Genomic DNA, 14,176 nt, shown 5'->3' with positions numbered 1-14,176 from the left:
GCAAAGTCCATAAAGGAGCTGGGTCAGCTGACTGGGTGGCCCAGACAGTGTGCCTTTTTTGTTCAAATTTAGGAATCCTTACTAGATGTTCTGCCCCTGGAGGAGGGAAATGGCAACTCACTCCAGTGTTCTTGCCTGGAAATCCAATGGACAGAGGAGCCTGGCGGGCTACAGTCCATGGGGTTGCAAAGAGTCAGACACGATTGAGTGGCTAAACTAGATGATCTGAATGAAAGTTTCATATTTGGGGCCAAAATAGTTTCCAAATTAATAGATCCCAAGCCAGACCAGAAGAGTGACATGTAAATCCTCAGGTCTGGTCCAGCTTTATAAGTGCTATGAAAATTGGCAAATTTGGAAAAGTGAAATTGTTCCATCCTAAAATGTGATTAGGAAAAAAGTACTTCCAGGTTTAAAAAAAAAAAGTCTGCCGTGTTGAATGCTGACAAAGCTTTTGTGAGTCACTCGGGATTTTCACTAGCATCTTATGGCTGAATGATGTTCAAACTAACCCAGGTTTTTGGTTGACCACACAGAGCCCCCAGACCCTCCTGAAATTGAGATCAAAGACGTGAAGGCGCGCACCATCACCCTCAGGTGGACCATGGGCTTTGACGGGAACAGCCCCATCACGGGCTATGACATTGAATGCAAAAATAAATCAGGTAAGTCCTTCATTTCCTCCAGCTGTAATTCCACTTCCAAAAGCTCTTTTATTGCTTGCCTTTCAATGTAAGCACAACCTGGACTCCGGGAAACTCAGAGGGAGCTCTTTTTGCCAGTCTGTCTCTTTCCTTGCGTGAAGGACACCCACCCCCATTTCCTTTGGTGGGAGTGATTTTGTATTGAGGTCTCTTTGTTGGGTCAGCCCTGCCCCTTTTCTCCTTGAACAAGCAGGACCTCAATCCTGCTCCCTCCCCATGGGTCACTTTGGCCCTGTAACCACCAAAGGGTTCACAGGCTGCTGCCAACCCAACCCGGCCACCGGCATTATTTTTCCCACCTTCCCATCTTCCCTCTGCTTCCCTCGTGTCCACATCCCTGATCACTGGCTACATTCAGTGTCCGTGGGCTGAGCTGAGCCGTGGTGGTTTGTGCAGAGGGCCACATGTTGCTGAGACAGCACTGACCCTGCAGGGACCTCCTGAGATGTGCGGGACAGGCTGGTGGTACAGATGCAGCCAAGCACTCCTGTGCTTCCACTGGGCAAGTGGCCGGCTCACCAGGAGCCCAGAAATAAAACAGACCCAGCTGTCAGGACCACATCAGGCATGCTGGTTGATCATCTTAAAGTGACAATGACAGGGCCACTTTGAACATTAGGACCCATCAGGCCGCGGGCATGAAAGACATAAGGAATTAGAGCTCACGAGGGTTTGATAGTCTCACAGTCCAGGAAAGTGGCATCGTTTCTCACTTTCTGGGTGCCATGCATCATTTCACAGCACACTGTCATGACACATTTATCTCGTGAGCAAAAAATTAAGCTGGTGGCATTTGGAAAGGCAGATCAGGTGGGCAGAAATGTTTCTGTAGGAGCAGGCAAGGGGCAGGGTAGGGGAAAGTGCAAGACTGGATGAGGAAGTGAGTCCAGAAAAAGGCTAAGGGTGGGGTTAAGGAAAGGAATTAACTGAGGATGAAAACAGCTTGCATCCAACCAAGGATAGAGGTCATAGCAATAGTGCTTGAGGATGGCTAGAAGTCCTGGGTTAGAGACGCATAAGAAAAGATGTCAGAAGAGGTATGGTGACCAGCTTGGTTCCCTGAGCCACAGCCAGAGACCTGGAAGTGAGGTGCTGCTTCCATGGACCCTGAGGAAGCCTCCCGAGAGGAGCATGGTGGCCGTGGTCACACTGTCCCCTGGAAACATAACAGATCCCATGCAGGAGATGGAGGTAGAGGGCGGCCAGTGAGCAAGCTGAAGGCAGCTGACCCCAGCAGGGATCTTTCAGAAATCAGGACCAATAGACTTGCCCAGGGCCAAGGGCAGAGAGGAGGCCCTGCCTTCGTTCTAAAGAAATAAGGTCAGGATGGAACCAAAGATGGAGAAGTTCTGAGATCTGGGTCTTGAAGTTTCTTAGGTGAGGCGGGCATGTTCTTGCAGAGAACAACTTGGAAACTGGGAGCAAGAATGAAAACTCGGCAGCAGCACAGACACACACAGTAGGGATGCTCTGCAGAGTCTACAGAGAGAGGGACAGACCCCCCCCCCCACCAGCCTCGCAGGTCGGCACTAATAGAAGGACTGCAGGTCTGGGAGCTGGTGCCCACAAAGCCAGTCCGGGGAGCAGCTACCTGCCTCCCTGTCTTCAGGGGATCGGTCATTTCCAGGTGCTCATGATGATCCAGTGATTCCTCAAGCGAGTTTGGGTTCAGCGTGTGTCTGGCCATATCTCTAACCAGCTGTAACCACCCCCGCCACCGTCCTCCTCTGTGAAATGGGCAACCACAGCATTACCTGTGACAAGGGTCCCTCAAAGGCTGCCCTCCCATCCCTGGACCACACAGTTACTATGGTTACTCCCACCTGCTGCTTAGACCCCACGCCTCATTTGACCTCCACAGGGATGCATCCTAAGTCCACACTTAAGCCCATGCCTCCCTTTTATGTGCTCCTGCAGTCTCTCTCCTTTCCTTGCCTGGCAGATGTGTGAACTCATATTTAACTGTGTGTCTGTGTGTCTTTTTTAATTTATCAATATTTTCTTTTATTGCATCTCGGTTTTGACTGATGTTAGAAAAATCATTCTCTGCACTCTGGTTATAAAATAAATGAGCCTGTTTTTTCCTATTGTTTTGTGTTTCTTTCCCTCCCTTTTCTAAATTGAGATCTCCAGTCCATTTGGAGTCTACTCTTGTGTACACCGGGAGAAATGGATCTGATTTTATCTTTTCCAAAAATGGGTCTTCTGTTGCCCGAACAACATTTATTAAAAATCCACCTTGGTCCAGTGATTTCAGATGCTGCCTTTATCACATACTAAATTTTCATATGTTGTTGTTCAGTCACACAGTTGTGTCCACCTCTTTGTGACTGATGGACTGCAGCATGCCAGTCTACCCTGTCCTTCAGTATCTTCTCAGAGTTTGTTCAAACTCAAGTCCATTGAGTCGTTGATGCCATCCAACCACCTCATCTTCTGCTGCCCCCCTTCCATATGTAATTGAGTCTATTTCTGGACTTTTCTATTCCATTGGTTTACCTATATACTAATGCAGCAATACCAGACTGCTTTAATCATAGAGGCTTTATGTCTTAATATTTGGTAAGGCTAGCCTACCCTTGCAACTTTTCCCTTCCAGTGTTTTCTTAGCTTCCCATATATAATTTCAGGATCAACTCATTTAGTTCCATAAACACATGTTTTTGTTATTGTTAATGGCATCCATTAAGTTTATTAATGAGAGCTTCTGACATTTTTATGACGTTGCTGTGGATTGAATTCCCACCCCTAAACTCTTTGATCAAATGACCTCCCTTGCGTGGTTTGAAAACAGATGACACGCCTTAGTTTTTCCATTTGCCAAGAAAAATAAAATATCCCAAGTTCCTTTGCGTGTCCCTCCTCGGACCATCACCTGGCCCTTCAGCTCCGCTCAGGCCCCTTGGCAGCATCCCTGGGGTCATCTGACTGGGCCCAGGCACAAAGGAGCCATCACCTCCCTCGTTTGGAACCTTTGACTTTCTTCATGTAGCCTGCATCCTGCTGGTTTCCATGGCTGCCACATACTGGGTTCCTAGTGGCCACTGCTTCTCCTCCAGGTGGACACCAAGATCCCCCTTCCATCCCCTTCCAGCATCTTGCCCCATGTGCAAGGCCAGCCCATCAGCCTGCAGCCTACTGTGTCTACTTGCTTCTTGTAGGGCAGCCTGCCATGTTCCCACATCCCCTCTTGGGCGCCTTCTCCCCGAGGCCTCACAAGTCACTTCCCGGGTTAGTGCCTTAGTCCCCCTCCTTTCACACAAGGGTCCTCGTCCAAGGAGAAGACAGAGCAGAAGTGGCTTCACCAGGCACTGATCCTCCCTTCTCTCACCCAACACCATAGGTCTCGTCCTCCGAGCCACGTCTTCATTTTCTACCTTTTGCATAATTTTGCCTCTCAGACTTTGGATCACCCTCACTCTCACAGCTCTTCTCCAAATGAAGTTCACTGCCTAACATTTGTCCTTGATGATCTGCTGTCCTCCTGACTCAGGTCATATCCCCTTCAAGCTGGACTCATCAACAAGCATCCAGTTCAACCACACTGCTCCTGGGGGCTCCCCCTAGTCTTCACTCGGGTGGTAATTGGACTTTTAGAGGCAGAGACTCGACTCTGAATGTCTGCGTCCTCTTTACCCCTGATCTCTCTGGATCATGTCATAGAATCCTACCTCCTTTCTCAACAGATGCTTCTCGCTATTTTTTCTAAACCAAGGGACAAATCTGTCCCTGCACAGCTCTCTCACCTTTTGCTCCTACAAACCAGAGGACTTACAACAACTCTTAGCAAAGTTCCACCCCCCTCCCCCCCTGCACCTAGCCAAGCTCTCTGCACTGCTCCTCCTCATCAGGAAGCCAAGTCAGAAGCTCATCAGAAGTCTTCCTCTAAGCACGTGAGACTTCCATCAGATTCCTAGAAAATTGAAATCAAGTCTCATCAGATATCCAACAGAGACCTTCTGAAGGTCCCATGCTGCAGGAAGCTGGCCCAGAACTTGGGGATAACACAGTGGGGTCAAATCCCAGCCTCACTTCTCAACACCTCAACAACAGGGTCTGAGCTTCTTGACCTTCACAATGAAAATAAAAATCCCCACTTCATGAGGATGTTGTCAGAATCCAATCGAAAATGCAATCTGTCCAGATGCTAGCTGTGCAGCAAAATGACCCAGAGAGCTGTTGGTCAGTCACTCACTGGTGTCCAGCTCTTCCTGATCCCATGGGCTGCCGCACGCCAGGCCTCCTTCCCTCACCATCTCCTGGAGTTTGCCCAAGTTCATGTTCATTGCCTCAGTGATGCCATCTAGCCATTTCATACTCTGATGCCCTCTTCTACTTCTGCCCTCAATTTTTTCCAGCATCAGGGTCTTTTCCAATGAGTTGGCTGTTCACATCGTGTAACCAAAATATTGGAGCTTCAGCTTCAGCATCAGTCCTTCCAATGAGTATCCAAGGTTGATTTCCTTTAAGATTGACTGGTTGGATTTCCTTGCAGTTCAAGGGACTCTCAAGAGTCTCCTCCAGCACCACAGTTTGAAGGCATCAATTCCGTGGCCCTCTGCCTTCTTTACCATCCAGTTTTCACAACTGTACATGACCACTGGAAAGACCATAGCCTTGACTACACAGACCTTTGTTGGCAAGGTGATATCTTTGCTTTTCAACACACTGTCTAGGTTTGTTATAGCTTTCATGCCAAGAAGCAATTACTAACTGTTTAAACAATTAAATGCCTGATGCTAAGTCATGGATGGAGCCTCATGTGGTTCTAACCACATGAGGTTCTACATGGATGCCAGTTTTAATGTCAGATGGTTCATTACCCAGTTTCACCACTTATTAGCTCTGTTAACCAGACCAGGTTGCCTACCCTCTCTGAGTCTTGTTTTTCTCCCTGGTAGGAATAGCACCATGAATCTCAGAGGTGCCCTTGTGGCTCTCACATGCTGCAACCTCCCAGAGAGAGAGAGAGGCATTTTTTAAAGCACAAATTTTTTTAAAAGTACCACCCCCAGAGATTCTGACTGCATGGATGTGAAAGTGCAGTTGTCAGAAAGCTTTGAGTTGTTTCCAATGTGCCCACAAATATGGGGACTGCAGAAGTCACCCTTGTAAAATGCCTAGCAGGGCACCCAGTGAGCAGACGCTGCTCCCAAACCTGAGTTCACCTTGCTTCTGGCTTTTCTTCACCCACCACCTTGACTTCTACCCAAACCAAGTGTCTGCTCTTCTCTCCGAGGCTGAGCCCCGTGGTCCACACCACGCAGACTCCACTTCCCTCTGACTTCAGGGTTGTTGGGTTGTTGTTGCTAAGTTGTGTCTGACTCTTTGTGACCCCAAGGACTGCAGCATGGCAGGCTTCCCTGTCCTTCACCATCTCCCAGAGTTTGCTCAGACTCATGTCCATTGGGTTGGTGATGCTATATAACTATCTCATCCTCTGCCACCCCCTTCTCCTTCTCCTGTGCAATGGCAGACCCAGAGAACAGTGCAGAAAGTTCCCACAGGGACTGTTCTCTGTGTACAGCTTCCATCAGGGGCCCTATTCTGAAGTTTCAGTCCTGTCTACACCCCAGAAATACGGTTCCTCCCCTTTGACCCCATTGGACCCCAGAGGCAGCAACTCCCCACTCTTACTTGTGCTGGGAATCTCAGCATTTCCTACAGGTCCCTTTAGCCAAGCCCACATCTCAGTAAACAAACACCTTACGAACCATCTTTGTATGACTTACACAATCTCCTCAATGCTACATGTACTTGGGAGTCTAGAAACCACCCTCCCCTTCCTCCATTGGGCAACACCTGTAATCAGTCCTCACAAGCATTTCATTCTTCACCCTGCTCTTCCTGCTCATGTCCTTACCCCAAATCTGCCATCCATACTTGCATCCTCCAACTCCATCTCTAGGCGTGCCTTTCTGCTCGTGACATATTCCTCCTAAGAAGTATCTTTATTTTGTCTATCATGTGTTCTTGCTAGTTTTATTTGTATTTCAATTTGCAGTTCCATCCTCAAGTGTCAGAATTTCCCTGGGGTCTGTTTTTAATGCTCAGTGTGGTATTCTCAAGCACACTTTGTTTATAACCCATGACCAGTCCATGTGCACTTCGGCATCTGAGATCAGAAGTGGCATTTTTGGCCCCTTTCTCAGCTCCTCTCCTGGGTAGCCACACCCTGTTTGTGAGTCATATCACTTGCTAGAGTGTTTTTGGGAATTTCACTAGACTTTCCTCTTCTTCATTCAGTTACTTTAAAATCCTTTAGGGTAACACACGTCTTTCTCTTTCTCATCCTCTTGATCTTTAGCTGAAAAGCCCACCCTGTAGTGTTTTGAACCATAGTCTAAGAGTTGTGATCACTGACATCACCTTTTTCTTTCGAAGTCTAATCATTGCAAGAAAGAAGCTAAAAATACCACCCCTTCTCCAAGGACCATGCACTTCCTGTCTGAGACCCCCATCTTGGTGACTCCCCAGGGGTTATTCACATGACTTCCTTGGCAAAAGAAGGAAACGGGCAGTCACTACATCCCTGCAAGCTCTCAGCCATCTCCTAGACACACCTCAGGGAGTATGGCACGTTTCCATGGCCATGTCAGTTCCAGAAGGCTCCATAACAGCCTGGGAAGAACCATCAAACCCTACAGGTGTCAGCTTTCTCCTGGGGCTGGTTAGCAACTGCCTCTGCATGATGCAGTGCCTGGAGTTGCTCCTTGTCACCCTAATTATCTTCTCCAGAAGGCCTGACTTTCTTTTTGTGGGGTAAAAATACTCACACATCATTCTGTTGGCATGATCTTCCTTCCCATCACTTGTCCTCTATTGAATCCCATACTTCCGTTCTTCTATCATTTGTTATTTTGCAGCATCTTCTCTTTTTAAATTAATTTTTATTGGAGTATAGTTGCTTTACCATATTGTGTTAGCTTCTGCTATACAGCAAAGTGAATCAGCTATATGTGTACATATTGTTGTTCAGTCGCCAAGCCATGTCTGACTCTTCACAACCCCATGGACTGCAGCACACCAGGCTTCTCTATTCCTCACATTCTCCCAGAGTTTACTCAAGTTCATGTCCATTGACTCGGTAGTGCCATCCAACCATCTTATCCTCAGTCACCCTCTTCTTCTGCCTTCAATCTTTCCCATCTTCAGGGTCTTTTCCAATGAACCAGCTCTTCTCATCAGGTGGCCAGAGTATTGCAGCTTCAGCTTCAGCATCAGTTCTTCCAAAGAGTACTGAGGGTTGATTTCCTTTAAGATTGACTGGTTTGATCTCCTTGCAGTCCAAGGGACTCTCAAGAGTCTTCTCCAGCACCACAGTTCAAAAGTATCAACTCTTCAATGTTCTGCCTTCCTTACAGTCCAGCTCTCACACAAGCCTTGACTGTGTGGACCTTTGTTGGCAAAGTGATTGCTTTTTAACACACTGTCTAGGTTTGTCATTGGATTTTCTTTCCATTTAGGTCACCATAGAGCATTGAGTAGAGTTCCCTGTGCTATATAGTAGGTTCTCATTAGTTATCTATTTTATACATATCAATAGTATGTCTTCTCTTTTTCTGTCATGCCCTTCTCCCTTCAGTCATTCGGACTCAGAAGGTACTGTAGCTTTCAGGAAATACCAGTAGCTAGTTTCTATGCATTCCATTCCCTGTAAGAGCCCTCAGAGGAAGACTTGAAGCCACATATTCCTCCTACAAGTCCAGGAAATCTCTTGCACTTGCAGTGATCTTTGGTCAGAGCAGCCCTTGGAACCTCCATGTCCATCACTGATGTGGAAAAGGGCGTGGGGTCATTCCCAGGATGCAGAGGTCTATTTGCCATGTATTTATTCATCTAGGAAATACGCATTTATTATCTGCCAGGCTATGTGTGAGCACTGGGCCTACAGCATTAAACATGGCCAGCATGGTCCATGCCCTCATGGGGCTTAGAAACCAGCAGGAAACTCAGATTCTAGGTGAAATTCTTATAAGTCTGATGAGCTCGGCAGAGCTAGTGCAAGAGGATCCTGGGATGGGCAGGGGGGCGTGAGAGCATGCATGCATTTTCACTGCCACCATCTCAGGGGGATCTTGGTATTTCCACAACCACTATCATCTCTTGACCCCTTGCAATCCCAGTCAGCACCTATTCAAACTCTTTCTGAAATAAGAACCATTCATTGATGTGCTCATTCGTTGGTTGAAGCCCAAGAGCCAGCAGGTACACACCATCATGGATTCAATGACAACTCTTTGTAGAAGGCATGCCCTGTCTTTAAAATTATCTGTGGTTGAAACTAATTCCTAGAGTAAAGGATTGGAGACAAAAATTATTTCAAAACTTAGAACTTAGAAGTATACTTAATGACCCATGGGGGAGACAGATTAGTTTTTATGTATTTCATTTTTACCACCCTCCTTTTGGAGAACAAGGAGTCTGACACAGCTAAAGGCTTTGCTGGTTTTCAAATACCTTTAAGAACTAGGTATTTTTTTCTTTTTGGTGGAGGGCTGCTCAAACCATATATATATATATATTTTTTTTTTTTTTTAATCATCTTGTACCATGAGTGCTTGGAAGTAGCTGTCTTTCACTTTATTGGCATAAGCTTCCCCTGCTTCTGTTTCCCTCTCTGATTTCTCCCAGGGAGTCTGTTGTGTTGCCTCAGACAAAACTCCCTGAAACCAGCTGCCCACAGCCTTGTACCCCACAATGTGGGTGTTGAATGTTTAGTTTTGCATTCCCTATGATGGCTAGCCCGCCAGAATACTGGCAGCGTTGCATTGAGAATTCAGTTTGAGTTGTAACTTTTTTTCTTTCCTTCTTTCTTTTTTTAAAAATTCCTACTTGTGAACTTTCAAAGGCAGAGGGAAAAAACTCATGTCTCTATTTCTTCTTTTTTGAAAAACAAAACCCAAAAGACTCCTGGGATTCTGCTCAGAGAACCAAAGACGTTTCCCCTCAGCTGAACTCGGCCACCATCATTGACATCCACCCTTCCTCCACCTACAGCATCCGCATGTACGCCAAGAACCGGATTGGCAAGAGTGAGCCTAGCAACGAGCTGTCCATCACCGCGGACGAGGCAGGTACGTCTGATGGGCAGGGGGCCTCTGGGAGCGGGCTGGCGGGGCTCAGATGGTTAATGCAAAGTCACAGCCGTGATGAACACTCTCTGTAGCTCCACGCCCATCAAAAACACAGACAGCACTCTCTGCCTACTTTGAAGGCACTGTTCTTCAAACAGGACTCAGGTCAAGGTTCTCACACCCAGGACTTAAAAGAAAGACATATAAGGCTAATGATCTGGTGAGATTTAAAGAACCACGCTGTTCTTACAGCCCTTTTGTCTGGATGCGTGGAATTCTGGTTGACAGGAGAGCCAGGAGCCTGTCTTGCCCAAGTCCCAGTGCAGTCAGGGGAAGAAGGATCACTTAACTAGAAAACAGCTAGAATATTCTCTGTTTGGGGACTAGGGGGAAGGTGGTACAGATAATTTTATTGACTGGAAACAACAATATTTCCATCATCAATGGTATTGCTATTTTTTCCTATGACAAAGTATTTCATGTTATGTTGAAAATGTCGAAGATTGAGATGGGCATTTTGAAGACAAAACAGTGCACACAATCCTACCACCTAGAGTTACTGATGGATACATGGATATCACACACTAAATTATTCATCACACATGCATGCATGCACGCTCACCCACACAGACATGGACACACACAGACACACAGCCTTCAATACAGAAGTTTGCTCGTGGTCACCTGGGGTGGCAATAACCTGTTTGCAGAGAACTAAGCAATTGGGGAGTGGACTCCACCTGCCACCTGCCTCCTACAGAAGAGGAGCAAGCGAGCTGCCCTAGGGCTTCTCTGCAGAAGGAAAGGGATAGAACCACAGACTGGCTCATCTTTGGAGAGGCGGTGGCAAAAGAGTATCCAGCCCCAAACCTAGATTTTCTTTTCCTGCCTGCACTCAAAACTGATCAGCTACCCCCAACTGCTGCAGGGAAGGTGGAAACTTGGTCTCAGACCTTCGTTCTCTGTCTCCAAGATTAAGGGGATCATCTCCAAATGGTAAAGCTTCCTCAAGAGGTCACTGAATCTTTCAACTGCAGTTGTTCTTGACTCTGTTCCTTTCTTCTCTCTTTAGTTGTTGTTGTTGTTTAGTCGCTAAGTACTCTGCGACTCTTTGAGACCCCATGGACTATAGCCTGCCAGCCTCCTCTGTCTATGGGGTTTTCCAGGCAAGAATACTGGACTGGGTTGCCATTTCCTTCTCTAGGGGATCTTCCCAACCCAGGGATCAAAACAGTGTCTCCTGCATTACTAGCAGTAAGCCACTGGTGAAGGCTCACTTCTCTGTTACCCTCACTAATTGCACTTTGAATAGACATCACTTATCTATATCTCTTAAAGACTTCCTAAAGTTTGTAATCCTGCCTTCCACCATTTCTTTAATAAATCCCATATTAGGTATGTCAGTTATTTTCTTTATTGAAGTATAGTTGGTTTACAATGTTGTGCCAATTTCAAGTGAACAGCAAGTTGATTCAGCTATATATAGGCATATATACCCATATATACATATATATTATTTCCATTATAATTTATGACAAGATATTGAGAATAGTTTCCTATGCTATACAGTAGATCTTTATTGCTTGGCTATTTTACAGATAGTAGTATGTATCTGTTAACCCCAACTCATAATTTACCTCTCCTTCTCTCTCCCTTTTTGTAATTGTTTTTTCCTATGTCTGTGAGCCTGTTTCTGTTTGGTAAATAAATTTATCTGTATCATTTTTAGATTCCACATATAAGCAATACCTATTTTTGTCTGACTTACTTCACTTGGTATCATAATCTCTAGGTCCATCCATGTTGCTATAAATGGGCATTAGTTTGTTCTTTTTCATGGCTGAGTAATATTCCATTTGTACATGTACCACATCTTCTTTATCCATTCCTCTGTTGATGGACATTTAGGTTGCTTCCATGTCTTGGCTATTGTAAACAGTGCTGCTATGGACATTGGGGTGCATGTATCTTTTCAAATTAGAGTTTTAATCTTTTCCATATTTCCAGGAGTGAGGATTCTGGATCACATGGCAACTCTATTGTCTAGTTTTGTAAGAGACAGCCCTACTGCTTTCCATAGTGTCTGCATCAACTTACATTCCCACCCACAGTGTAGGAGGGTTCTCTTTACTCCACACCCTCTCCAACATTTATTATTTGTAGACATTTTGAGACCATTCTGACTGGTATGAAGTGACATCTCATTGTAGTTTTGATTTGCATTTCTCTTCAAGTTTTCATTATCATAAACTCTACTGTGATGAGCATCATTTGATATATCCTGTGATATATCTTTTGCCACTTCCAACAATATGTTTTATGTTAAATTCCAAAGAAGTAGGATTGCTGGATGAAAGCAAATGCCAAAATCTAACTCCTTTGTTATGCATAGTCAACATTGTCCTCAAGGAAGTAGGTTCACATTTATTGTTTTTCCTGAACTGCACCTACATATCCATTTTTCAACTCTGGATACATCAGTTCTTGAAAAATCATTTTCAAGGGTGGGAGATAGGATAGCTTTGTGCTTCAGTCTGAGGGCAAGCCACTTCTAACGCTTGGAAATTCTCTCTGTGTGATTTCTCATCTGCAAGATTCACTTAATGATGTCTTTCTACTCCTCACCACAAACATGTTGGGTAATTGGAAAAAACCCTAATTTCTGAAAGTACTTTGCACGCTTCTGAAATAAGTAGGAAATGAGTGTTAATAAGCTCCTGCAAAAATAGAATCTTATTTAAATATTGATGTAAACAACACACTCACTTCCTGAAATTTCATCATGCTGAGGATTTAGGGAGAATAAGCTGCCCCCAGAACAAAAGCTTTGGGTCAGGGCTGAGCCTTCTCCTTCCTTTGAGCCACTTTTCTGACTCTGCCCACCTCCACAGCCTTCTCAAGGCAGGGATGGTTTCCAATGGTGCATTTTGCACCATCTTCCCCATCACCATGACCGATGCAAGCACTGTGGCTTTTTCTCTACCGTTTCCTCTGTGATCTCCCTGTAGCTGGCCGTTGCCATGGCAGCACTTCTCTCTCCTGCCCAGGAGGTCAGGTAAACAGCCACTCCTGGTCACCGGTCACCTGTGTGCAGCCCATTCCCAGGCATCTCTGCAGACAGATCAACACAGAGCATCCCGCCCCCCTCTGCTTTGGCTCCTGGACTGACAGTTGGGGTTTCACCAGGCAGCCCCACAACTCATCATTCACTCTTCAGACTAGCTAAGGGAGAATGCGCTGGAAGGTCAGGCATGAGCAAAGAAAAGCTACAAACCAGAACTTGCCTTGTCTTGCTGCATAGGTTTGTATGACTGAAATCAGACAGCCATTTTCTTACGTGTGACTCATGTAGAAAGGAGGGCAGCTCTCCTGACCAAAGTCTCCCTCTCCAGCTCTGCTTGGGGTGATGGGGTTTCTCCCTGCCACCTCCAGGAGGATCCCCACAGGCACCTCTTTCAGGAGCTGCAGCCATCTCGAGGGAATCTTTTCCAGCCCTACGGCCATCTTTCCCTGAAGAAATAAGGTCATCACTTAAGCAGTGAGAATCCCCAGATGGAAGCTTCTAGAAGCCATAGACCTGCTCATTTTTTATGGCGATGCAGTACCCAAGGGCTTCCAAGGTGGCGCTAGTGGTAAAGAATCTGCCTGCCAATCCAGGAGACACAAGAGACATGGGTTAGACACGGGAGACGCAGGTTTCATCTTTGGATGGGAAGGTCTCCTAGAGGAGGACATGGCAACCCACTCCAGTATCCTTGCCTGGAGAATCCCATGGACAGAGGAGCTTGGTGTGCTCCAATTCATAGGGCCACAAAGAGTCAGACACAACTGAATCAACTTAGCATGCATGCTAGTGCCCAAGTCTGGGGCACCCAAGGATGCCTCTCACTGCCCACTTGCTGAGGAAAGGAGCCAGTAGGTGTAGGCCCAGGTCTCCCCTACCCCATTACTACCTGGAAGCTACACCAGGCTCCTTGTGGCCCAAGCAGTGATGAGCCTCCCTTCCTGCCCCCTCCTCCTCATGTGGGCTGCTCCTGCCCATGTCTGGAGTCCTCCGAGTTCTGTGCCTCCTTTTCTGTCCTCTCCCTTGAAAAGCAGGTCAAACGTCACGCTCTAGTACAGTGCCTCCTCTCTGCTCTCTCCTCCACAGAGCAGTCTCCTGGCTTCATCCAGAGGCTTGGGTCTTATTTGCTTGTGGCACTGGGCTGAGTCGCCCGCTGAGTCACTCCTGAATTTCTATCTCTGGCTCCTCATTGGAGAATTTGCTAAGGGTCTACCATGTGCCAGGTCCAAAATTGGGCAGAGACCGGGGTGTAAAAACGGACTGAGGTATAACAACACAGTCTACAACAACATGCTCATCTCTGACAGAAGTAGCCTGGGGAATTCCCCGGC

The 14,176-nt window shown here is 46.4% G+C and overlaps 1 protein-coding gene across 1 annotated transcript in view; it reads left to right on the top strand.

Moving 5' to 3' along the window:
• Positions 1-14,176, top strand: part of DSCAM (DS cell adhesion molecule) — an 808,668-nt gene that overhangs the window by 656,106 nt on the left and 138,386 nt on the right. Inside the window, exons 14-15 of the mRNA XM_070466795.1 lie at positions 537-665; positions 9,614-9,781. Coding sequence (XP_070322896.1) covers positions 537-665; positions 9,614-9,781 — 297 coding nt within the window. The remainder of the gene's footprint in view (positions 1-536; positions 666-9,613; positions 9,782-14,176) is intronic.

This window comes from Odocoileus virginianus, chromosome 4, assembly GCF_023699985.2.
Source record: "Odocoileus virginianus isolate 20LAN1187 ecotype Illinois chromosome 4, Ovbor_1.2, whole genome shotgun sequence".
NCBI lineage: Eukaryota > Metazoa > Chordata > Mammalia > Artiodactyla > Cervidae > Odocoileus > Odocoileus virginianus.
This window is presented reverse-complemented; position numbering and strand designations above follow the sequence as displayed.